Here is a 25,165-nt window from a genome sequence, read left to right on the forward strand (position 1 = left end):
TTTTGCAGACATTGATGAAAATGTTACATAACACTGAAAAAATAACAACCAGGCTGCAAAAAAATATTTAAAAAATCCCAAACATAAAAATGCATAGTTTCAAATACTTATGCAAAAACTATGTATAGGAAAGCATTACAGTTCAGTCTAAATCACTCGTTTCTCAGTACTAGTTGTGGAAATACAAACCTTAAACAAGTAGTTTATAAATGTGTGCTACTAATATGTAATAATGTCCTTTGTTAAAGTTATCATTGGACATTTATTCATTTGAAATTATGAATAATTTTAAATGAACTTCCTGACTGCTTATTGTAGTCTTTCCTAACTCTTTTGTGCTTCTGCAATGCCCAAGACAACAGGTAAAAATACTACATAAAAAGAAATGATTGGGAGTTTTCACTTGGTTTCTTTTCAAAATTGGCCAAACTATATTCTTTGTTTTTTGAAGGTTACTGTTGTTTTCTCCTAAAACAATAAGGAAATTTACGTGAAAGTTTAATTCAAACACCTGATTTCCTTCCAAAATGGCATCTTCAACATCAGACTTCTCCAGTCCCAGACATGAAGCAACAATACTGAGGATGTAGTCATGTCGTCCGTCCAGCTGGGCACGCTTAGCCTCACGCTCCTCTTTTAGCTTTTGCTGCACAAAAAATGCACAGATAAATTTTGTACAGTTATTGTTGTACTGATAAGGATAAGCTCTGAAGTAAAAATTGATAGTTACTTTATGCTGATTAAGTCCTGACTAAAAATTCACTAAGCTTAGGTAAAGTCCTTGTGTGATTCAGCAAAAAGTAATAACAACCAATACATTTGACTATTAGATTAAATATCTTTTTAAAATTATTGTTGTTTACTTATTTTAACTTTTATTTTCCTGTTTATTATCAACGCAGACACAAAAATATTCAAAAATTCATCTTAATTTTTAAGTATACAGTACATCTCTATTAGCAGGTTTACGATCTGCACTGAGTTGCCAGATTTCATAGCTTTTTAGCAATAGGATAACGCTGCACTCTACAACTCCAGGAAACGTACCATTTGCTCTTTATCTTGGTCTTACACTTAAACAACAGTAGATAGGTACAATTCTTTCTGTTAATTCCTCTTAAATTATTTTGCACAGGCTTTACCATGATCAGAGCTGGTGGTAAAAGACTCTTCTACATGTCAAATTTAAACCTAAACTGCTGTGCCTGTGAAACAAAATCTCAACACCTGAAAGCTGGTTCCAAAGCACAAGATGTTATAATGAAGTTTCATAGTAAAACTTCTCATTCATTTTATGAAAAAATAGACCTTCCAGGGACTATAATTGCATATAAATATCATGGACCTTTACTCTTGTGCAGGTTTATTCCAACATAACTGATGCAGATCAAAAAGCAGCCAGACGGAGCTAAATATAAGACCACTGAAATCATAGCAAAGTTTTGAAGGATACATTTCAAAGTATTACATAATTAGGGTCTGAAAGTTATGATTTATGGAAACAAAGGGTGTCACTAATACATAAAAGCTTAGGTGAATGAACATAAAAATACAGAGAGTTTTTTTTCTCATTATTTTTATAAATTGATTGAGAAAAATTTGGGTGGAATTAACTTCAGTGTAACTGCAGAAGAATAATCCTACAAAGGCTTCAAGGCTGAAAGGTGAAGGCTCAAAGTAGGAGTTCTTCTCAGTAAGACCCCGGGGGATTGGCTAGTGAGAGGAGGAGCAGGCCGGCTTCCTCATTTAGCGAGGGTGTCAGAGTTAGTAAGAGCAGTAGCACATTTGGCCATTGGAAGCTTTAGACTTTTGGCAATGTGCAAAACAGAATTTAGCAAGAAGGTTAAAAATGGTTTTGGTAAAGAGCCCCAAAGTGTCCCAATTACAGTTGTTGGTGGTCTCGAACAGTGGTTAGTGCTACTGCCTTAAGGATGATATTGAGTTATAATTTTGGAAAAGATTGAGTTTGCATGTTCTTCCACAATCCAAAAATGTGAATGTTAGATTAATTGTTTGTTCTACATTTTCCTTTGGTATGAGTCCGTCTAAGTCTTTTAGGACTGTGTGTTTCTGCGTTGCCCTGTGATGGACTGGCAGCTTTCTCCAGACTATCCTGCCTCTCTCCCAACATCATGTCAAACAAAGGTATTATGCATTAGAGCTGGTCCCTATCAGAATCAAAAATTTAATTCTAGATGAATAGAAGCAAAAACTAAATAAGATTATAACTTATATTTTAGTTATAATCATTTTCTTTAACTAAAATGATTTTTGAAAATGAATGTTAAGAATATACCTAAAAAATTATTTTCTTTCTTTTCAAAGTCAGGGAGAGGACAAGAATGACTTGTCCTCTCCCTGGCTTTGATTTAATTTAGAGTCATTATGTCTGACATTAAATCTGAGAAAGAAAAAAATGTTAAGGTGATGGAAAAAATAGACAGAGTTTTAGTTTCAGAAACCCATTTTCTCCACCATCTTCGTTAATCAGATTGAACCACAACAGAATACAAGGAGAGCCTTATATTTAGTTTTTGTTTGTTTTACTGTTCTCACTATTCTCTTTCTTATAAGGAAAATTAGTGCACTACCAACCCCTCATAGGTGTCTAGTGGCAGTATGGTAGACTTGTAACTTGTATATTTTTTATTAGCTGCATTCTTTAAACAGCTGAGTGACAAAGTGTAGCAAAGTGTATATCATTTTATTTATCAGATCTCCTTTAAGGTTGTAGACAGGAATTAAAGCAAGTTTAAATTGCGGAGATGTCTATGTCAAACCATTTAAAGTTACGATAATTCATATATTTCAAATAATATATTTCATTTATTATGTATGTGGGGTTTTAAAAGTAGAAGAAACTGAGTATTTTTATAGGGAATGTGATGATAGGCATTCAGACAAAGAGCTTTGATCAGCCTAGTGAGGGCTTTTAAAAAAATCAAGCATAGGAAATGCGGTAATGCAATTAAATAGGGATAAGAGGTTGTTGTGGCTGATTGCAAGAGTCATGTTCAAGGTAATGGAAGAAAGTGGTAAGAGGACGGTTTCAGAGGTACGAAGTAAAAAAGGCTGCTCTACCTCTGCAACATTGTTTGACCACCAATTTAGGATATCTGTGAGTGTTATTAGGCTTCACATTACAAGCCACATCATTCAACTCCAGTAGTTGCAAATCAATTCAAACAAAGAGTTTGCAGATTGTAGTCATAACTACTGTACACGTACCTTACATCACTTACTGATGTTAGGTACTTATAGGACCTTGTTTTTAGATTTGTAACATTTAAAAGCATGCACATACTGTACATGTTGCATTTTTACTCTTCAAAGTTTATTGTGAATTGACGTATGCTACTTCTAACTGTCTGCAGTATACCATTAAGATAATAGAATTGCTTCAAATTGTGATATTACTTAAGCGTTTTGGGACAATTGTAGTCCCACAAGTAGATAAATCAGGTTTTTTAGCCGACTGTTGTAGACATGACAAAAACACTGTCTTGTGTGCTACTGAGAGCTTAGTGTGTGATGAGATGGGGCAGAGACCCAAAAATAAAAATAAAAAATAGACAAGCGCTGACTAACCAGAAACAAAGAAATAACAGTTGTCCCCATTAAAGTTAACACACTAGTTTACAACATAATACCTGTTTAAAATTTGGATGTGTTTTGTTTAATAAAATCTAGTTTAGTCTTTCAGCAAGATATTTTTGATCAAATTGGTTACAATTCAGTTTGGAAGACTGGATCAGCCAAATATCCAACAGTCTTCCAGCACTGGAGTAAACTGGGCAGACAGCACCCACGTGAGCCTTTGCTGGTAATAATTCCCAACTAACAGGAACAAGGCTAAGAGATTACCAGAACCAGAAGAAGAAGCCAAAGCTTGTTCTGAGAAAAAAAAGGACACATATGATCTGCTTGCGGAAGTTTTTGTTTTAGAAATTATATGTACAAATCTAGGGTTTACAAAATGGCTATCTTCATTAACTAAGAGCATTCAATCCCCAACCTGTTAACAATTCAGTTTAAGTGGTTAGCATTGTCTCGTTTGTTTATTAATCAATATATAAGTTGCATTACCATTAGTTTATTTATGGTTTTAATGAGCAGATGCAGTGCAAAAATAAAGTTTGCATTTGAAGAGACTTTATTTTACTCGTAAAATATTCGTCTCCTTCTCATTAAGTGTACTGTTTATAGTCTCTCTGAAAAAGAAACCTTGCCCAGTTTGAGACTTTAGTTTGGAACTGATAAAAATACTGTATTTAAACACACTGATGTAAAAACTAATGCTCTTCTTTAACATGTACAACCTACACTAGTAGTGAGACATTTTACCACCTATTCCACATACATACAGTACATATGTATCCAATTATTGTACTCTCTAAAATGGCTAAGATAAAGTCACTTAAATCAATTTAAAACTAAAAACAATGTCTGAGTAACTTCACTTTTACAGTGCCTTTAAAAAGCACAGCAAACTGATTTAACATTTTACAACTTTTCTCTGTATTGAGTCCTGAGTTTCTAAACAGCAACATCAAAAAGCAAAAATACATAATACATAAAGTGTTATGCTGCACATAAATTTAATGAGCAGGTGGAATCTATGCCAAAAGCAATACACAGGCACAAATCAACAGTTTCATCCAATGGTAGTCACCCACGTTTATTTCTTTGCAGACAGGGAAACCATTCAGAGGCAGACTCATGTCACAACAGTACAAACATTGAAATCCTTCAGAAGCTAACAAAAGCCCAGGCAGAGATAAGCCATGCCATACTGGCAAGTCCTATACTAAACTGTCACCTCTGAAATTAAAAAGTAAACTGTTCTGACAAAAAAAAAAAATACAATGCAACAGGTTATCATGTATGATGTTGCACGATGTGAAAAAATGGAAATATCATGCTGCCAAGCATAGAATTATAACAAAAACAAAAAATCGTTGAGTTTATTTCTGCTCGTTCCATTTCCAACTACATGGTAGGAAATGAAAGCTGAAAATGCCATTAAGCAGGACAGTAAGAGAAGTAGACGAGAATGGAAGAAAAATATTGTCAGCTGGCAACCTAGTCACTCAAATTATTTCTCTTACCCGAATGACCTTTGAAACAATTTGTCTCCAAAGCCTCTTCCTAAACATCTGCGACATGACAACTTGTTGATCGGCACCTCACCTCTCCTGCATCTTCTCGATGACCACCTATCACTTTCTCATCTGCATGTGCACTCTCACCTCGGAAGGGTTAGGGCTATCAATTGTCAGTGTTGACTACCCAACCAGCTGAGCTGCAGCTAGAAATGCCATCTACAGTATGTCTAATGGCCACTCCAAATAGAATTTGTGTTTAGCACCAGATGGAGACATGTGGAAAAACAAAAGTGAGTAGATGAGATCTGGTAATTAGTTTACAGATACTAAAGCATATAGGAAATTTCATTTTATCTTCTTCCCAGCATTTTATCCCTTTGTTAGGATGTGCTCAGTGAGCAGAATGCAGTAGATAGTTCGTTGAACAAAAGGTCAAAAGCAATTAAAAGTTAATTTTTAATTTATTTTTAAGTATAATACATGAAACACCAGTAAAGCTTTTTTTAAAAATCGGTTTTGATAGTTGGATAGTTGTTGGAAGGATTAATTGAGCCTGATTGCATTTCAGCTGCCTGATTAATCTAATTTAAAGAACCGATTATTATTTTTCATGATTTTAAGTTCAGGACTGTTGAGAATCTTTTTTTTTTTATTCGACCTTCTGCTGACCGTATTAACAGAGCTGTGCTAAAAAATTTTGTACCACTTGAGCTAAATTAGTAATTCTCCAAATCCAGTCCTCATGAGCCACTGCCCTGTAACTTTAAAGCATCTATGCTCCAACACTCCTGAATTATAAGGTCGAATTGCCTCCTGAGCATCACTAAGTGCTGGAGTGGACTCGTAATGAAGCATTCATTTGACTCTGGTGATGGAGTCAGGATGCATCTAAAAACTGCAGGACAGTGGCTCAAAGACTGGCCGAAATTATACCAGTGCAACCATTTGCATTCCGAGGTCAAATAATTTAACCTGATAGCCAAATAGTTTACTTGTCTGTAATTAAATAGCCGTAGGAAGAGAGCCGTTTGAAGCAGCCTCATGGTGACCAAGGAACACAACAGAAAATAGATTTGTAGTCAAGACAACCTAACCCTAAGCTCCATTCAGTTAGATGTTTCCATGGCATTGCATGTCATTAAAGAGCTTGAGATAAAAACTTCCTCTTGGAAATGGTACAACCAATTTGTGTCTTAGGACTTTATACAAGATAAGTTCCCTCTGAAAAAGTAGCTCTAAGTGCAAATATTTCATGCATTTATTTCGTAACAAATATTGCAAAATATTTGAGAAAGGTTAAACCCATAAAGACCAATGAAACTTGATAAATGTGCCCACAAATCAATTTATCAAAGTTACTTTGTGTAGGAAAGTTTACCACAGAAAGACAAGTCAAAGTTTAGATGGTATTTTAATGAAATAACATTTTGCATAATATTCGAGGCTCAGTGACACATAAAAACTATAATAACCAATAAAATCCCAAAACATCCAATTTCATTTTTTGTGACAACTATGCTAAATATCAACAACCCATGCACTACCATACCTCACAGAGGAAGATGTACATATCAGTTTTAAACTTAATAGCTTCCTTACTCAGGGATACAAAAGAAACACAACAGCTAATCAATGATGAATTACAGTCAGCCAACTCTAATTAAGCAGCTAGCTCGTCTGTAACATCAGAACTCTTGGGTAACCTTACCTTGTTTTGATAGTCTGGTTTAAAATGCAGCATAGTTGTAGATGGCCTTTCAGACTGGCTGTTCTTTTTAAATCATTCCAAACGCTTAACTTATTTAGGTTTTCATGACATTAGAGAACTACAAAGACGAGACAACAGAGAAGAAGTGTTTTTACTGCACTATGGGAGGAATCAGCCTCCTTGTTTGGCATGAGAGAAAGGTTAGTGCCCTGAAATTATCAGTGTTGCTCCTGAAAGGGTACCGCTAACTATATAATGTGGTGTTGGATGACGTCCTGTCAGCATGGTAATTATCATGGTCCCGCTCTCACCTTACCAGACTATTATAACAATAGGATGGCGAGACAAAGGAGAGTAAGGGTTGAAAGACTGCTTGGTAGGGGGGAATATTCAAACACTGACTCTCTTGAAGTGCAAATGCATTGCAAACACATGTGACCTATATGGTGAGTGAGTGTTGTGGTTACTCACACCTTCATTATGCTGTCTGAATTACCATTTTAAGAGGATTGTTTTACTCACATAGCTAGAGGAGTTGTGTGACAGCGAACAAACGGTGACATTAGAGGATAAGTTTAAGATACATTGTGAGTTAATATGCAAACTGTAAAAATAGTAAAATAGTTGCTTATGCTAACTACATACTGTATATGTAACAACCGTGAACTAAAGATCACAACAAAGAAGGTAATTTTTTTTTAAAGTATGTTTTTGTTTACCGTAATTCTATGGAACTAATCGATATTAAAAATTGGAATTATAATTTCTTCATTTTGATATAATTTCAGCACACCCAGCGTCTGTACTTTTGAGAGAAGTATTTGCATTTGTATAAAGCCTGCAAATGCTAAAAAAAAGTGTGAAGTTAAGAGAGTCATTGTTGACCATTCTGATCTCCCAACAGAAGAGCAAGAAAATCAGCAGTTTTAGTTTTAGTTTTAACAACTAACCTGGACAAAGCAAGATTATAGTGAGCTAAAGAAACAATCATGAATTGGGAATAAACTGGGGATAGATTCAGTGATGAATGTTAAATCTGGACTGGCCAAAGAGGTGTAACTGGAGCAGCTGTTAGACGTCATCAGAATAAATCTCCCTGGCAGTCGTTATCTCTACAGTGTATGTATTTGTGGGCATTGAAATCTTAAGACTTTTCTTTCTAGGAAATCAAATATATAGTCAAAGACATAGCTAGCAAACAGTCTGAATCTCAATCCAATTAAAAGTTTGGCTTATCTGTTAACTGTTGTCAGAGAATGTTGCAGTCTAATTGATGTAAACTTAATAATTTCCATTAGTGAGCTCAGAGATCAAGCTGCGATAAAAGCAATTGGAGGTGCAACAAAGTCAACAAGCCAGATTGAAAAGGTTAAGCAATTATGCACTATTTTAATTCTTCTAATAGTTTTATTCAGATTACTTAAAATGTTTTTCTTAATTGCAAGTTTAAGTCAAGAGTCCATGGTCTTCAAGCACATTTCTTTCTTTCATTATTATTATTATTATTATTATTTAAATCTATGCTTAGTAGTGAAAATGTAGACACAGAAAACAATTTGTTTAAAGATTATGCAAATAGTTGCAGTTAATAGTTATAAGCAATGATTCACCAGTGGACTGCACACTGGATTGGAGGTTAGCACTGTTGCCTTAAAATTTCCTGAGTTTGAAATCTGGCAGTAGACACAGAGGAGTATTCCTCAAGCTGAATAAGACTGTCAATCCAGTTCATCTGGTCCCTGGTAAGAGGTGGGGTCATGCCAGGATAACCATTGTTGATCAGTTTAAAACTACACGATACACATAGAACTCTGACCCAGTACTCAAAACATTTTCAAGAATGAATTAGATGTCTCTAAGGATCCCTGTGTGTTGCAGAAGAGAATGGAAAGCATAGCAATAAAATTTGGCTTGGCCTTGAGCTGATATTTCTGTGTTGAACTTTCTGCTTGTAAGCTACCATGAAACAAGAGAGTGATTATGAATTATAAATGAAGAGGCTGGCTCCCCAAATGAGAATACAATGACTTAGACAGGAACAGGTCTGTATTTTCACCAGAAATATTTAAGCTTACCCTGCAGAAAAAATGTTAAAATAGATGTGAGACCAGTTATATTGAGCATGCATTTCAGCATACATAATTAACAGATTATCTATTTCTGATATATTTCACTACATGATAGATAATACCATTTTTAGTGCCTCCATTGTCTGTTTCAGTTAACGTGACACTTGAGAAGTTGTCCATGTTTGGTCAGAGCTGATGGCATAGGGGAAAAAAAGCCTTGTTGATATTCTCTTCAGTGCAAAGAAAGACATTGTAAAACTCTTCTTTCATAGCAAATGAAGGAAATGACATTGTAGGAGACATGTGGGGGTTTTGTACTTTTGAATAGCGTCGTCTATGTCCACAAAAATGCTGTCCTTCAATGGTACAAAGTTGACACAGTCTGGCAAAGGGATATTACTTTAATAGCTGGTGGAGAAGCTGTACATATCTAAACCAAACAACTTCAATGGGATTAAAAGAAACCAAATTTAATTAATCTGCAATGAAGAGAAGAAAACTGCCTGGGAATTGTTGACTCAGTGGTTCTGAATGAATATTTCTCACCAGCTCAACACAACAAAGCCAACCTGATATTGTACAGCTATATTAAAAGTAAACTTTTGCTGCATTCATTATCTTTGCACAGGATTTTTACATTTAGGCAACCCTTACGGAAACTATTTAAGGAATATGCCACCATCTTGTGGAGAGATGGCTTCAGTACAAACAACATGATGCACTGCTGTGGTGCTGCCATTTTTACTCTACTTTGTTGCACCAGGGCATCTAATCAAGTGGCTCTCCATGTAATTACTAAAAGGATTTCAGGATTTAAAGTTGAAAATGAAGTGTGTAATAATTCTATAAAAGTATATGTAAAGAGTTAAACACTTTTACATTAACACAAATATAAAGTTTTACTTTAAAACCTTTAACATTCGCAAAATTATATAAAGAGATCAAATTAGCTGATGCTACCACATAGAAAACACTGGAGGTTTGTTTTCAGCCCTGGTTAATCTTTAAGCCAGATGACTGAGCTGTTAAACTTTAGATGAGCAACAGTGAATAGTCAAATCAAACATGGTCACTTTAAAATGTAAAGTGACCATAAAATAAAAATGATAAATAAGCACATTTCAAAATGTCTAAAGTGAATAACTTTTTAAGGGCACATTTGCCTTTTTTTCTTTTCTTTTACATAATTAAAAAAGAAGCTTTTAACCAGTTTAGAGATTTTTGAGGGGAAAAAAAAGCATTACACTCATCTTCACTCTTGTGTATTATTATGTGTATTATTATTATTTTTTAGCCCAAACCTGCATTTCCTTCTGCATCTCCACAGACACAGACGACTGGCTGGTCCTGTTTCTGTAGTTGATCTTAGCATTCCGGGAGCTGAAGGACATGGCTTCAACTTTTCTTTCTTAAAACTCCTCATAGAAGAAAGAAATACCCATACATCCAACCACTGCTCCCTTTTTCTTTCAATGAATTTAGTTCAGTTTGCAGAGATTTTGCAGAACCCTTCCCCTTCTGAGCACTTGTGTTGTTAGTTACCAGGGCAACAAAGGAGCAAGAAAAAAAAATAGTGGGTGTGACGTTTTTCCTCTCTTTTCATTTTTTGTTTCCTTTTTCACCAATTTGTCTTTCAAAATAACAACATTTAGAACATTAAATGCACGTGATATTGCATTAAAAAAATATCCAAGTATGGAGAGAATGGTAACAATCGATTTGCACTATTGTGGCAGTGTTCAATGCTTATCAATTTTATAACAGCATTACAATTGCCTTCGACAAGTAAAGAAATTATTAAATTATTATTTATAATAAACCTCACTTTGAAATAAATAGGACTACCTCTTTAAGTTGTGCTTGCGTTTAATAACCCTCAAGGTGCAATGTATTTGAACAACCCCTAGATGGCAGTAGCCCGACGTCTATAGGACAAAAAGACTGAGCTGGAGCTCATAGGGAGAACTGGGTTAGGTTTGTGGGACAAATGACCTCATACTGTAGCATCGTCTTCCTCAGTAGGAGATGAAGAGCGAATGAACTCATCCTTTCATTTTACTATCGTTTTGTCCCGCTTATGGGCAAAGTCATGCTAATATAATACCGATAACATGGAATATCTTACAATATGAGTTCCTGTGGTCTGACATTAAAATAAAATAGATAATAATCATCTAATTAGAAAGCCAAATATGTTATTGAAAAGAATTTGAACAAATTGTTTGCGAGAAGGTAGTCTAAAAAGAAGAGGAGGCGGAGTAGTTCCCGCTGGATGTTATCTGTCGGAACATCCCCGCTTAAGCAATTAAGATGGGATCCTGACACCCACACAGTCCGCATCAGCACCGCAGCGTGTGGCGCACATCAAAAGATGGAAAAAAATAAATAAAAAATGGGTGGCGCACATTGCACCAAACCCCCCACCTCCACCCACACACCCACACACACACACACACACACACACACACACACACACACACACGCACACACACACACACACACACACACACACACACACACACACACACACACACACACACACACCGAGACGGAATCCCAGGATATCCCACCCTCACCCACCCCTTGAATCGGAATAGCCCTCCTTCATCTGTTCTCCTCCTCTTTTACCTCCGCCTTCTCTCATTATCGCGCCCCCCACCGTCCTCCCTCTTCCTCCACCACCTCCTCCTCATCCTCTGCCTCACGTCCCAACTCGGGAGCGCCGCCGATCGGTCGCCAGGATTTTCCCCTCTCGGCCAAAATGGAGGAGGTTTGTCGCTCATTGAGGGGATCGGATATTACGGATCGGCTTCAATGAAAGTCGCCAGGATTCGCATTCGTTGATCGGTTCCGACTTGCAGCAATAGAAACAACCCAAGGATACCTACAGCCGTTTCCGCCCGAGCGACCGCAGCCATGAGCGCAGGAGAGGGGCTAGATGAGGCTGCAAAGGACGCGGCAGACATAGCGGCGTTTTTCAAATCGGGTAAGTCAGGAGGAGGAAAAAAAAAAAAAAAAAAGGGGGCGAGTCTGCCTTTGACAGAGCCGAAGCAAAAGCTTTCCGTTTGTTTCCCTTCTAGTCCTGGAGGTTATTATTTACAGATGTCACAAAATGCCTACGCGTGAGAGATGGGCTGCACACCGTGCGTCTGAGGGGCTGGAGGCGAAACAGTTTGTAGTTATTTACATCATTCCAGTCGAGCACCGACCTGTCATATTGCAGCGTTTTATGGGAACAGCGCGAATATCACCCTCAAATTTCCGAAATGCTCATTAAACAGTGTGCCCATCTCGTGGTTGGACCAAATCTGTTACGAGGTGTGAACGGCTACAGCCAGACAATGCTGATTGTTTTTGACGTAACATCCATCACGAACCCATTGACGGCTCACAGAGCAGCCTTCAGAATCCATGCCTAGAGGCCAGTCGACTTAAATAATGTCTGTGAAATATGTAAAAGGGAAATAAGGAGGTGTGCATGCAGTGGGCCCCTCTGGTGTGATGGCATCATCAAAACAAAATAAGGATGGGCCTGTTTACTTTCAAACCCTACAGTCAAAACATCATCATCTTAAGCAGATTCGAGTAGGGTGCAATACTAGTCCTATAAACAATGCTTTGCAAAAGTATTTATTGCAACAACAAACTTGATTCTACTTAATTAGATGCATTATGCATTACATAGCAGCACAGTAACGCATAATTGTAAAGGGTATTAATATTTTATTTTAATAAAAATCTGAAAATCGTGGCATGAATATGTGTTCATCCAACTTTAATCTTATTATATATAAATAAAAACCTAAATTGTCCTTTGGAAAACATCTAAAACTTGTGTGCAATTTGGGCTTAGTGTAAATACAGTTGTTTTTAAAGGCCTCCGACTGGTTGCAGAAGTGAACAGAGAGATTCACAGAGACCAAGTACCTTAGCATACAGGTCAGGGATGAGATTGTGGAGGAGGTTACAGCAGGGCCAGGTTGCAAAGCAACATCCGAAGCGTTGAGCATCTCACAGAGAACTACTCAAGTCTACTGGGTGATGTTAGGAACACATTTTCTTCAGGAGGTGAAGGTTCACCCTTCAGCAGGGCAACCGCTGTAAACATACAGACAAAGGTAAAATGGCTTGGTCTAGCTTAAAACATATCCATGTGCTACATTGACTCTTAAGAGTCCATTTATGTTCTAAATAGCTTGAGAACTATTTAAAAAGAATAAGGAACATATTTTAAAACTTTCAAATCTACAGTTCTACCATGACATAACATGAAAGAGTTTATTGGGTATAAATACTTTAGCAAGATTCTATTTATTTATGCTTATTGACCAAAAACAGAGTCTTTGAAAGACCCAGTTTCAAGTCAAAGTCCAAGATGGTGTCCAGATCAGCACTCACCAAAACAACCAGCTGTCTCTTGCTCCTTCAGATACTTCCCCCTGTGACACTTGGTGCCTTAGGGTCTGCTGGTCAGTTTCCCCTCTGGCCGAGAGCAAGCAGGGATGCTAACTTTTTCTTGTGTCCACCTCGATGTGATTGTAAAGTCCTAGTTATAATTGATTTCTCTGACTTGCACACCCAGATATACATACACTATAAACAGTCTACAAACCATATCCTTCCCTCTCCAAACTGTCACTGACCGTCAGACAGTTAGGACTGTAGAAATGGATTGTATTCAAATGCCTTCTTATGTCTGACTGGATGCCTGCCAGTGTGTATTTTCCTATAGCTGTGTTGCACCCAGCCAGAAAGTTGGCTTGCAAGTGAAGTTGGGTCTGCTTGGATGTTTGTGTAGCGGCAAATGCAGTTCATACAGTATTCATGAAGGAGACAGAAATAGTTTGTACCCTGAAGAATTATTTTTCTTTTTTTTTAGAAGAGACTATTATGAAGTGAAAGTATGGAAAACAAAGTCGGTCGGAGAACATCACAAGAACACTGTTGGAAGTTGCGTTTGTCAGACGCAGTTTAGAACCAAGGGTTCTGGAAGTTCTCAGACTTATTGTTCACGTTTTCTATTTATTCCAGGGGAAAAAAACAACTTTTATTTATTTCCATTGTGTTTATGACCTTCACAATGAACACATTAAGTTGTATAAAGAGTTTACTGCTTTCAGCCTGTGTTTTATTTACTGTTTTTATTCCTGAACAGTTCAAAGCCAGTCAGTATTGTCACTGATGTCTCAGTTGTCTTTGTTGTCTTTATTATCCATGTATATTTGTTTTCACAAACACAGTCTGTCTAAAGATGATATCCCTGTTTATTTGGTCATAAAGGTACTCCATATGTGGTGCAAAGTCTTGTAACCTTTGCAACAATCTCTCCCTAATAGATGCCAGCTTGTTGCATGTTGAAATCTTTGTACACAGCTGTAGGCTCTGGTTGATCCCTAGCAGTTTTATTTCTGAGGCTCTGTTTACACTGTAGCTGCCCTGCTTCTTCAGAAAAAAAAAAAAAACCAAACATGCTACAGATTCTTTTGCCAAGGAATAATTTTATTGATTGACTGGCAGCCTGATTAACATGAGAGGCTAATTTCTTTATTAGTCAGATATGGTAGCATGATTGTAAGATTTAGAGCTTTAGAGCTAATTGTTTGGCTGATTAAATTTTAATTTGCCTCACCTGGACAGAATATATTATTATTGGCTTTTTGCAAGACTTGATGCTTCTTTCTGCTTGATTATTTTCAGGAAGCAGATGGTGCTTCATCTCAAGCCCACTCTGTTGCTTTGGATTACAGCTCAGCTGCTGAGTCACCCTCCCAGGTTGCTCATGCCATGACTTCACATCCCAGCTTTCAAATTGTGCCAGATATTCCTAAATGCCAGTGGCTAAACAGACAATATAACTTTATCACTTGAGTTAAATAAAGGTAGCTCAAGCTCAAGGTCTCACTTAAAAGGCTTATTTCCAGATTTTCTTCTCTTCAGCTGTGCTTAAGGCTGTAGTCCATCTATCCTTTCATCCACTGGGTATACCTACTTACCTATGTAGAGCCATTGGGACCTGCCTCCAGCGGTCAAGTGGTGGGTTACAGACTAAACAGTTTTGTTAGTCCATGACCACACAGAGATACAAGGACAAACAAGCCACCACATACTCAGTCACATGAGCTATTCAATCAGACCAGTCAACCTAATGTGCATGTTTTCATACTGTGGGAGGTAGCCAGAGAACATGTAGAAAACCCACGATTGTACTGGAAGAACATTCAAACTCCATGGCGAAATACCTCAGGCTGAGATTCGAACCCAGAACCTTCTTGGTACAAAGTAGTAGTGTTAACAACTGTGCCACCCTGCAGCCTGTCTATATATATATATATATATATATATATATATATAATAGAAACTAAATGCCAGGTAGATGAGCACATGGCTAGAAGTTACAAAAGAGTGTTAATGTTATATGTGGAGAAATCTTCCATTAGTGCAAAATACCATAACTAACAAAGAAGAAAGTAGTCATAATTAATATTTTTCTTAAGTTAAAGCTTTCATCTCATAATTATATGGCAATTTATACAGTGAGGAGGAGGAAGTCAGAAACAATCTTCTCTGAGAGGCAGCAGCTTGGAAACTGGATTCATCTCAGTTCAATTTATCTATAGAGCCAGTTGACAACAAATATCGTCTCAATGCACTATACGAAAAAAATCTATCTTATCCAATCATGCACTGTTTCAAAGTCAATTGTATATTTTACAATTTGATCCCAGTTATCAAACAGTGCACTTGGTTTTAATTTATTTTTCAAATTGGTTATAAAGTTTAAAGTCTTATGAAACACAGTGACTTTCAGCATTCACTCCTTCTAGACCAGCATTAATTATTATGCATAAGTGGACTGTTGACTCCATTGTCGACTCCAAGATGCAGTATCACACCGTAAAAACTCAACTGATATTTTCCTTGTGAAAAAACTAGCATTTGTTTTACCCTAAAAGGTCCTTTCAAGCTAGTGGTATGCAATGATGACAGAAGATGAAATCCTGATTATAGTCAAAGTCAATCACTTTCTCCATCATTTAGCTCAGACATTGAAGAAAAGAAAATAACTCAACATTGCAGTTAATTATCGAAAATAAACATACGAGGAAATTTATGACAGAACAGTTATTGTTTTTATGAATATGATCTGTAGATGTAACTAAATGTTTTGCACTGACAGAAGATACAAGCAGTCCGAACATAGATTTTCTGTTCCTTCATAGCTACATCTCTGGGGAAAATGAAGAGTGCTCACTCCTTCCTTTACTGGCTTGCCAATAAGGAGCTACATAAAGATACAATATTTTCCCTTAGGAAGATGCTTTTTAACACATCAATCTGCTTTGTTTTTACAGCATGCAGTTGCTCTCTACTGTTCCATATGATATGGAGCTCTAAGTATTGGAAGGCAGATTTCATCTTAGTAAGACCTGATTTCAAGGGGTTTTAGTTGGAAGGAGTTTTATGTCCAAAAAAGGCACGGTAAAATTATTTATTGGCTTTGAAACATGGTGGAAAGTCAGGTTGTTATATTTGTTGGCATGATGATGAATATTTGTGCATTTTGGGATTTATGTTGCAGTTAATAAGTAATTGTAAGTCTTTGTACAGGATGCAAGTGTTGTCCTTGTAAAACATTTTTGCAATACAAGAATCTCTCTCGGGATTTCAAATATTTTAATGAAAAAATGTTGGTGCTTGAGACAGATTTCCTCAACAAGTGGAAACGGACGCAAAATCAATTTTCTCAAGGTTTTGAAGACACGCAATAGAGGCATTTTAATTTACACAGAAACAACTTTCTTATGCTGTTCAAAAATGTATACCTGCTTTCAAACACCGGTTAGTCTGTGCTAAAGTTGCAGTTTAGGGCTTTCAAAGACCTGTATGTACAGCACTTTAATTTAAGCTACAGTGTAAAAAAAAAAGAAAAAGCTATTTTATTCCCAGAGAAGTGATATGAAATGCACATGTGCAAGTTACTGTCAGTGATGAACAAAAAAAACATATCCCTGTTTCCAGTATTGTCCATCACATATTTATTATTGTATCATATGATTCCCAATCCTACTCAAGTACTTTTGTATCTTCAAGTTTCAAACTCAGGGAAGCAGAATGTGAATCCCTTCCCACTTGACCGTTAGCAGGGGTCAGCAACCTTTACAAGCCAAACAGCTATTTTTTCAGTCCTACTAAATACAACTTTTATGGAGTCACAAAACATATATTATCCTCTGGAAAAACAGATAAATCAAGTTTTTATGGCTGATTTTATGTCTTATATTTTCAAAACAACAAAAGATTTTCTGACTTTTTTGCATAAAGAAAATGAAACTATTTCTATGACCTGAATGGTCCATGTGAAAAAACCTATAATCAGTATGACAGTACAAATTGCAAGGGGAAATACTGGACTGTGGAATGAGTAAGATATAGTCGAAATTAAAGATATAGCAACATCTGTTCAGTCTGTTGGCGCGCACAGGACAGAGACACCTTATCATCCTCCAGTGTCCATTTAATCTGAGCAACATGTCGATAGGCAGACCTTGATGAAGATAGTAATATACATAGGATGTTGCACAACAAGACTGTATTTGAAGCACTGAGTGGACATTTGGACAGCAAACCTCAGTCCCAGGGGAAATATCTAGTTTAAATAGCACCCACAGGTGAAGGCTTCAAGTTGTAAGCCTCAACCCTTCAGGTCCATAACTGCAGCTACATGGCCTAAAACCCTCAGACTGTTCGGTGATCTTGGCAAATTTCCTTGCATGATGTCAACAGGAAAAGTGATCTTCTATGACAGGGATTGTGTGTACATTGCAGAACTATGATTTAAAAGTTGCCTTGTTCCAGAAAAAAGGCTCAGATGTGAATAAAGTTTTGTCGAGTTTACGCAACATTCAGAGCAGTAGAAAAATGAAGACTTGAATCATTTTGATGGATTGTCCTGGAAATACCCTTATGAAAGCAATACGATAAAACATCCTTCAACTTAGACCACAAATAGTAGGTGTGGTTTATGTACTCCATAGTACATTTGAGATTACATTTTGCAACAACATATCTCTTAATTAATCCCGATCAGATATGTTAAAGTACTATTGAGACCTTATGGCAAAAGTCAAAATAACATTTGCACAGTGGAGCATTTTTGAAAATGATTATTTCATATACAGACTCTAAAGTGATTCTTAAATGAAGTTACTGGTCCGGCAATTGCATTACCTTGCCGGACTTAATGGTGAAATTTAATTGTCGTAAAGGCAGCCAGATGTATGCTCCTGTTAGCTTTCATTTATACGACAGATTTTCTTTTGCACTAAAATAGCACTGGATAAGCATGCATGCCAGTGCAGTCTGTCTTTTTTTTTTGTAGCTGTGTCGAAAATAATTGTAAATCCACGCAACCTCAGTAGCTACTCAACAATTAAATTAACACTAGTTGCACCAGCTTTGACTTTGTGCGTTCAGTGACTGAGGATATAATTAAGATGTCAGCATCAGTAATGACACTGCTGTTATTGACAACTCAGTGAGCTGTGTCCCTCTGTGCCCACAGCAAACCCAATGACCTGTGCCAGTACAAGCTGTAATGAGACCCGAACCATCGAGCAGTGATCTCTCATTTTCTTGTAGTGCAGTCAAAACTGATGGGAGCTTAATGACCTGTAATATCACCTTGCAAACTCAAGAGTAAATCTCTTCTGCTGATGAGATGGAGGAATTTCAACTAGGGGTGAAGTCTGTCGCTTAAGACAAATCTGCAACAATAATCCATATAGTACATGTCTAAGAAAACATGCTTGGAGATCATAAATGGGGCAGATTTTGTGAGGACAGATATAGGAACAAGAAGAAAAGAAAAAGAGCTAAGGAAGGAATTCAAGACAGGATAAAAAGGAGAGCGAGATTCAGAAAGAGAGGACACAACATACTCAGAGGGATAAACAAGCCTTCACTCATGAAATTATAGATCTCAGGCTTGGGTGGAGCTCACCCCGTAAAATGTAGGCTATGCTGTTCTTCCTGAGGCTTTAACCTTACGGTTAGATCCAGGGGCAGCCTAATTGGCAGTTGGTCAGAGTTAAAGATCATAAGCTTTGACTGGCATGGCTTTCACTGCTGAATCTCATAGGCTCACTCGCGCCGTTAACTCTCACTTACTGAACTCAGCAAAATGAGACCGCTAAATTGAGTTATTTTGACATCTGAGTAAGGTCCCGGGCATTCTGTTGACCACTGTTAAAATTATTTCTATCAAACTTTGACTTTATTATCGCATATTCAACCGACAGAGATGAATGTCATCATGTTTTCTGTTTCCAGATGTTCAGATGACTAGGCTACAACATGTTTTCAAAAAGAATCTGTAAAAATGAATCATGCAGACTGCAAGCTGTGGCCATGACGAGTGGCAGAGCAGTGTTCTATCGGAATGTGCAACTGGGAATTTACTTATCGTGACAAAATGCATTTGTTTCTTCATAATACCCGTAAGATTGAGAGATGTGAAAAAGTTTTCTTGACTTGTTATTTCATGACCATTTTTGTAAAGACATGTTTTTTAAACATTTTAAAAGCTCTGAACTCTGAACTGAACTCATTGATATTTTTCAGGTACTTAGGGCCATTTTATCACACAGTCAAGTGACTGTCACAGTTGGTTGTTATGAAAATGCTGTACATTTGAAAAACAACCTAAAAGAAGTTTGACTTTGTATCAGAGCCATATCTGATGCCTTGAAATTGGCTTCTGTCTCTTTAAGAACCCTCTACATTTTTCCAATGCTCCCCCTTCAGCAAGTCATCACAACAGTTCTTCGTCATGCCAGGCATTTATGTTGTGTACAACCATTCTTAGGAGCTCAGCAGACGGGCAGTTCCACCATGTGTTTGCTAATTGCTGCCATTGCTAGACTAGAGGAGCTCAGAGGGGAAGGTATGGGGGAACATCAACGCCCATACCTTCTATTTTCTATTCTTTCTTGTCTTTTACAGCAAGGACTAATCAATGATAGTGGGAAGATTGATGGAGATAAATATAGGGTTGTCTTGGGCAAAAAAAAATATCAGAGAATACAAAAACCTGAGAATGGAGTGGCAGTTTTTATTAGACATATATTTGTGGATAACTTGAAATTGATTATCAGGATGGCCAAGAAGTTGGTTACATATTTGCGGGATGCTGACTTCACACACATACACATGATGTGGACACATGCACAGGGGTGTAAATCACTGTATCCCACACACGACGCCTAAGGTCTGGGACACACTAAAAAAGAAAGATGATGGATGAATGGAGGGAGGAGTATTGTAGATCATAAAAAAGATGGTGGGCTGCTCTGTGTATCTCCTGCAAATTCACCAACTGATAAAAAGGTAGCCCCCATCTGTAAACAACAGACTCCCACCCACACAATCCCCTCACCCTTTCCGTTCCTCCCAGTTCTTTCCAACATAGCTGATGTCTGTCTTTGGCTTATGGTCAAAATTCCAACAATGGTATTGGTTTGTCACATCAGATCTTTTGCCACAACATTTATTTGTGATATTAAAGTCTGAGTATGCAACTTTCATTAAAATGTGTTTTTGACATTTTCTAAAAACGTAATCCTCTTCCTCCATGTGTCCCTGTTGCCCTCTTCAAAAATGCACTGCTCCAAAAACAACCAATGAGATTCAGGAGGAGGGTCTTAGTGCAGTCAATCATTCTCATTTATGTGCTGCTCAATGTACTAACGACGGAGAAACAATTTACTGTTTCAGTTTATCTGCCAGCATCTCCAGACATGCTATCTAGCCTTAAGTGTTCACAGCAGACTCTGCTGATGCGAAGAAGCTGTAGAGGAGTAGAGAGCTTCTCCCCACTTTGGTCAAAATACACACCTTCTGATCTAGCTGTGTATTTTTGTAGTTAGCACTGGGAGAAGGCAGAGGAGCTTTTTTTCCCTCAGATTATCTGTCTCATATTATACTGCTATGACACAATGACAGTTTTAGTGCATATATATATATATATGCATTATTATTTTTATTTTTTTTTTTACGGAGTAGAAAAAAATTTAAAGGGATATGTAACTTTTGTCAGTCTTAAATGCTTAAAAGTTTTTTTTATTTTATTTTTTTACATTTTTATGTGTAAAGCTAAAAGACTTCGCTCCAGTAAATGAAACGGAGAAACAGCCATTGTTGCTTCAGAACATATATTACTTATAGGTATTCATTTAGAAAATATGATTTCTCCCTCCTCGATCTGTCTGCTCTGTACTTACAGGCCTATAAGTGATGCCCCTCCCCTGTCACTCTCTTTCCCTTTAGCTCAAACCATGAAAACATCTGGATTTGAGATCTGAAGTCACAAACCTCCCACAATGCTTTGTGGTTCTTTCTTTCTTTTTTTTTTTTTTCAAGAATAGACCTTTGAAAAAGGAGCCAAGAAGTCATGAGGGCATGCACTCCTTGAATCATAGAGTTCTTAAAAAGCTTCTAAAAAAGGATAGATTATGTGCCGCCAAACTATGTTACATTTTTCCTTCCGTTTTGCTAAAATGTGTTTCTGCGCTCCTCTTCGACTGAAGAATGAGAAATGTTCTGCCACAATTTTGTAGAATTTGTTTTTCCACACAGACACACACAGTCAAGATGACATACAGTCATTTTGCATTTTCACAGTCACAAGTAGCTGGTTGAGGAATGAATGGATGGAGGTAGAAACCTAAGTTCAGACTTCAGTAACGGAGCGGAAAACTCCAGAATTCGAAAACTAATCACAAGTTAAGCAGCAGAACCAGAACCAGTAAACCAGAAGGATCAAATAAAACCCCAGAACTTGTCTACTCTGCGCTGAATATTTTCTGACACCAATATATTTTTCAGTTTTTTTTATCTTCATTTTTTTTAAATATCTTGGATTGCAATCAAAACATGACAATAGCAGTGCTATGTGATAAGATCAACATCAGAATTCAAAGAAAGGTCCAGAGCATGGCCAATGCATAGGAAGGCTAAACAGGTGTAACTCATCTTCTCTCATTGTTTAGTCTGTCCTCTCAGTCGTTAACTTCCCTACCGCACATCTGAAGTTTGATGAAAACAAAGCCAAAACAAATCAAGAGGAATGAATGAAAAGAGATACAACTGCTCCATTGTTATTGTGGTTGTATAATTGTTTCTAATCATCTCAGGCGATTAGAAACAGGATCACAAAGATGTTTCATACAAAGTAATACAAAGATGTTTCAAAACCTCATGCAAAAACATTGACACTAAGGTATTTTTAAGTTACTCTTGCTGAATGTTTCCCTTTCTGGAAGATTAGCAGCAATTTTGAGACATAAAACTTGCTAGCCTGCATTTCACATAAACATACTACAGTTTTTGAGGCTCCTACTTGTTTTCCCACACTTTTCCAGATGACAGTATACATAGTTATCTGCTCATTTTGTGTACATTTTTCTGCGTGCATTTTGAATTTATGATTTATGATTCAAATAAGGGAGAGGTAAAAATAAAAGAAAAAAAGAGGATGGATAGATTTATGCAATGACATTAAATAAAATATATGAATAAATACATTTTTCCAGACATGGAAGCTGCTTAAAATCCCCACCTTTCTAGCAATGCAGGAATCCTGAAATTTTTGCACACATTGATATCTTCTGTTATGCTTTTAACACTTCTCCCTGTATTGACTTTATATGTTCAAAACAAAGAGTGGCATAATATGGCGTTTGCTTTGGTGAAATCAAACCCCTGCTTTTGCGTTGTGTGTTTGCATGCATGTGTGAGACTGCTTGTCTTCTGTCAACAGCTGTGTCAAGCCTGTCCAACAGGACCTGTGTAGTCTCGCTCTCGCAAACAGGCTCTTGCTGCCTCAGTCCCACTAGCTTTTGAAGACGGAGTGAGGCTCTAAATCGTGTCACGTAAGCAGAGCTCTTTTGACTCGGCCTTGGCCCTTCAGCCTTCGGATAAAATAGGCCAAGGATCAGGCTTAACATCCCATCTTACTGTCAATGCTTGTAAGAGAGCGTTTACCTCTGGTACATTGGTTGCTGGTCTGCAACTTTTGCTCATCCGCTTCATTATTACTGATTCTGTTTTATAGAGTATTCATCTATAGGCAAAGTTTGCAAGCCGTAAAATGTTAGGTGTCTCCATGTGACATATGATGCCACCTCTCTGTAATGAAAAATGTATAATTTTATTGTATGAGAATGTTCTTCTAGTTATGAAATATCGATTTCTTCAGGGGAACATTTGGTTCCTCGTGTTCTGTGCCTGAACCTGTAAAGTTCTCTTTGTCTCCTTTTTTTTTGTTGTTTTTTACTTCAATTTGAAATTGATGCCAAATAATGCGTGATGCTTTTAATGCTTAACTAGTTTCTGAGAATTCAAAACTGTAGTACAGATCACAGCTGTGACTTCACTGTCCTTCCTTCCGGCCCGTGGTTTTTACCTCTCAGCCCACTCGGATCCCTCTGTCCTCTGTCTTTTCACTGATAAGGCCTTGAGCGCTTTATCAGGACCTTTTCCTGGACCAAACACTTCATCTGCTCCGCGTAGAACGAGGCATACAGTGTGTAAGCAGGTGCTTACTGTAATCCTCGCTAGGCAACAGCATATGCCAGGCTGTTTTTTTCAGAAAGGAAGCCAGGAGAAGTCAGAGTGGAGAACTAAGCTGGCTGTGTCCCTCTTTCCTTCCTCCCTGTTATCTTGTGCCACGATAGTGCCATGTTGTTGAGTGACCCAGAAAGCAGTTCTTCTTCTGTTCAATGTATGATGCATGGCAGTGAAAGTAAGCATTTGGGCAAAGGATTTATTTGGAGTGAGATTCAAATAGTGTGAGGAGCTCTTTTCACATCAAGGCATTAAAGTTTTCATTAATGCAAGTTTTATAGTGCTTAAACCCCTATGCTGCAGTGTGAGTGCACAAGCATCTGTGTGCAACATGCAAGACGGTGTTTAATCTTAGTTAGGGGACAAACCAGATATCTGGATCAAAGGGTCGTTGGTACTGTAAGCACCCTGTAATTCCACCACTTCAACAGGCTTTGCTGCATCTCCAGTTGGTTGCAGCATTCTTCAATCTGTTTGTGCCTCTTTGAACTCATCATGCGTCTCTCTGTGTGTGTGTGTGTGTGTGTGTGTGTGTGTGTGTGGGTGTGTGTGTGCGTGTGTGTGTGTGTGTGTGTGTGTGTGTTTTTTTTTTTAGACTGCTCTCTTCCAAAATGTGAATCCAAACTGGATGGCCCTGGTCAAACCTCAGGTAGGTCAAACTCCTTCCTAACCGTGCAACAGTCATTCACATCATTTCTAAAGTATCCCAACATATTTATTTTTTGGTTATTTTACAGTGGTCTACATAGATTTTTTGGGGGCATTTTACAGTTTTTGTGTATAACCTTGAGCTTGAATTTTTTCATGTCAGTGAAATTAGTCTTCCGAGTTAGCAATGGAATAATGTAGGAGCCAATTTTTAGCCATTTGACTGGCTTTGTAGTCAAACAGATGTGGGAGGGGCAGCACTGCATTATTGTTGTAAAGTAAAACTCTGTTCACACTCGCTACTTTTTTTTATGTCATAAATTAATCTTAAGGGAAAGCTCAGGTTGTTTACAGGTTCGGTAAAGTTATTTCCAGTAATAGATCCCTTACCTCCAGTAGACAGATGTCATATCATTGCAACGTACTGTTACTTCACTAAAGTTACACTGGTGAACTCTGCTGATTCTGTCCAGCCACCTGGAAAAAGTCGATATTTAGTCCACCAGGATAAACATATCACCTTCCCTGTTGTTTGACAGACTCATTATCTATTATCATGGAGTGTTTTAACCCCCAAATCTAAATATTTTCAGTTTGAAGTGTTTTGAATTGCTAAAATAAGCTACAACAAGAGTGAGTTCATCTGACTAGCTATTACCCTTTCACTATTTATTTACTTTTCTATCAGCCTGAGAGAAGGCTGATGGGAGTTTTTTGTTATTAAGGATGATAATTGTTACAAAAACAGTAAAAAAAAAAAAGTGTATTCTTCGACTCCGATTTGAATTTAAATGTTCTTATTAATGATAATTAATCTCACTTTTAAAACTCTGGACTATCCAATTGGATAAATATAAACGCTATGAGAGAATGTTTTGGGAAATCGAAATATTTGCCAACCTTAATAACAAATACCAGCCCACGCACAATGAGGAAGAATTATTTCGTCGTTGTTAAAACATAGAAAAAATGAATTCCATTTTAAATAAAATCTTGTCTTTTCTCAAAGCTTC

General features: G+C 37.3%; 2 protein-coding genes across 9 annotated transcripts in view; one reads left to right on the top strand and one right to left on the bottom strand.

Annotated features, from left to right (window-relative positions):
- The window catches only part of dnah5 (dynein axonemal heavy chain 5), a 93,726-nt gene extending 83,397 nt beyond the window's left edge, over positions 1-10,329 (bottom strand). The window contains exons 1-2 of the mRNA XM_023331275.1: positions 10,184-10,329; positions 512-646 (exon numbers count right to left, since the gene is read on the bottom strand). Of these exons, the coding sequence (XP_023187043.1) occupies positions 512-646; positions 10,184-10,273 (225 nt within the window). The 5' untranslated portion in view covers positions 10,274-10,329. The remainder of the gene's footprint in view (positions 1-511; positions 647-10,183) is intronic.
- Positions 10,330-11,546: 1,217 nt separating this feature from the next.
- The window catches only part of LOC102227975 (triple functional domain protein-like), a 98,343-nt gene continuing 84,724 nt past the window's right edge, over positions 11,547-25,165 (top strand). For 2 of the 8 annotated variants that reach the window (XM_023330538.1, XM_023330539.1), the window contains exons 1-2: positions 11,547-11,868; positions 24,100-24,153. In XM_023330538.1, the coding sequence (XP_023186306.1) occupies positions 11,799-11,868; positions 24,100-24,153 (124 nt within the window). In that variant the 5' untranslated portion in view covers positions 11,547-11,798. The remainder of the gene's footprint in view (positions 11,869-24,099; positions 24,154-25,165) is intronic. The other 6 variants (XM_023330531.1, XM_023330532.1, XM_023330536.1 and 3 more) reach the window with 4 other exon arrangements.

The sequence above is a fragment of the Xiphophorus maculatus genome, chromosome 3, assembly GCF_002775205.1.
Source record: "Xiphophorus maculatus strain JP 163 A chromosome 3, X_maculatus-5.0-male, whole genome shotgun sequence".
NCBI classification, from domain to species: Eukaryota; Metazoa; Chordata; class Actinopteri; order Cyprinodontiformes; family Poeciliidae; genus Xiphophorus; species Xiphophorus maculatus.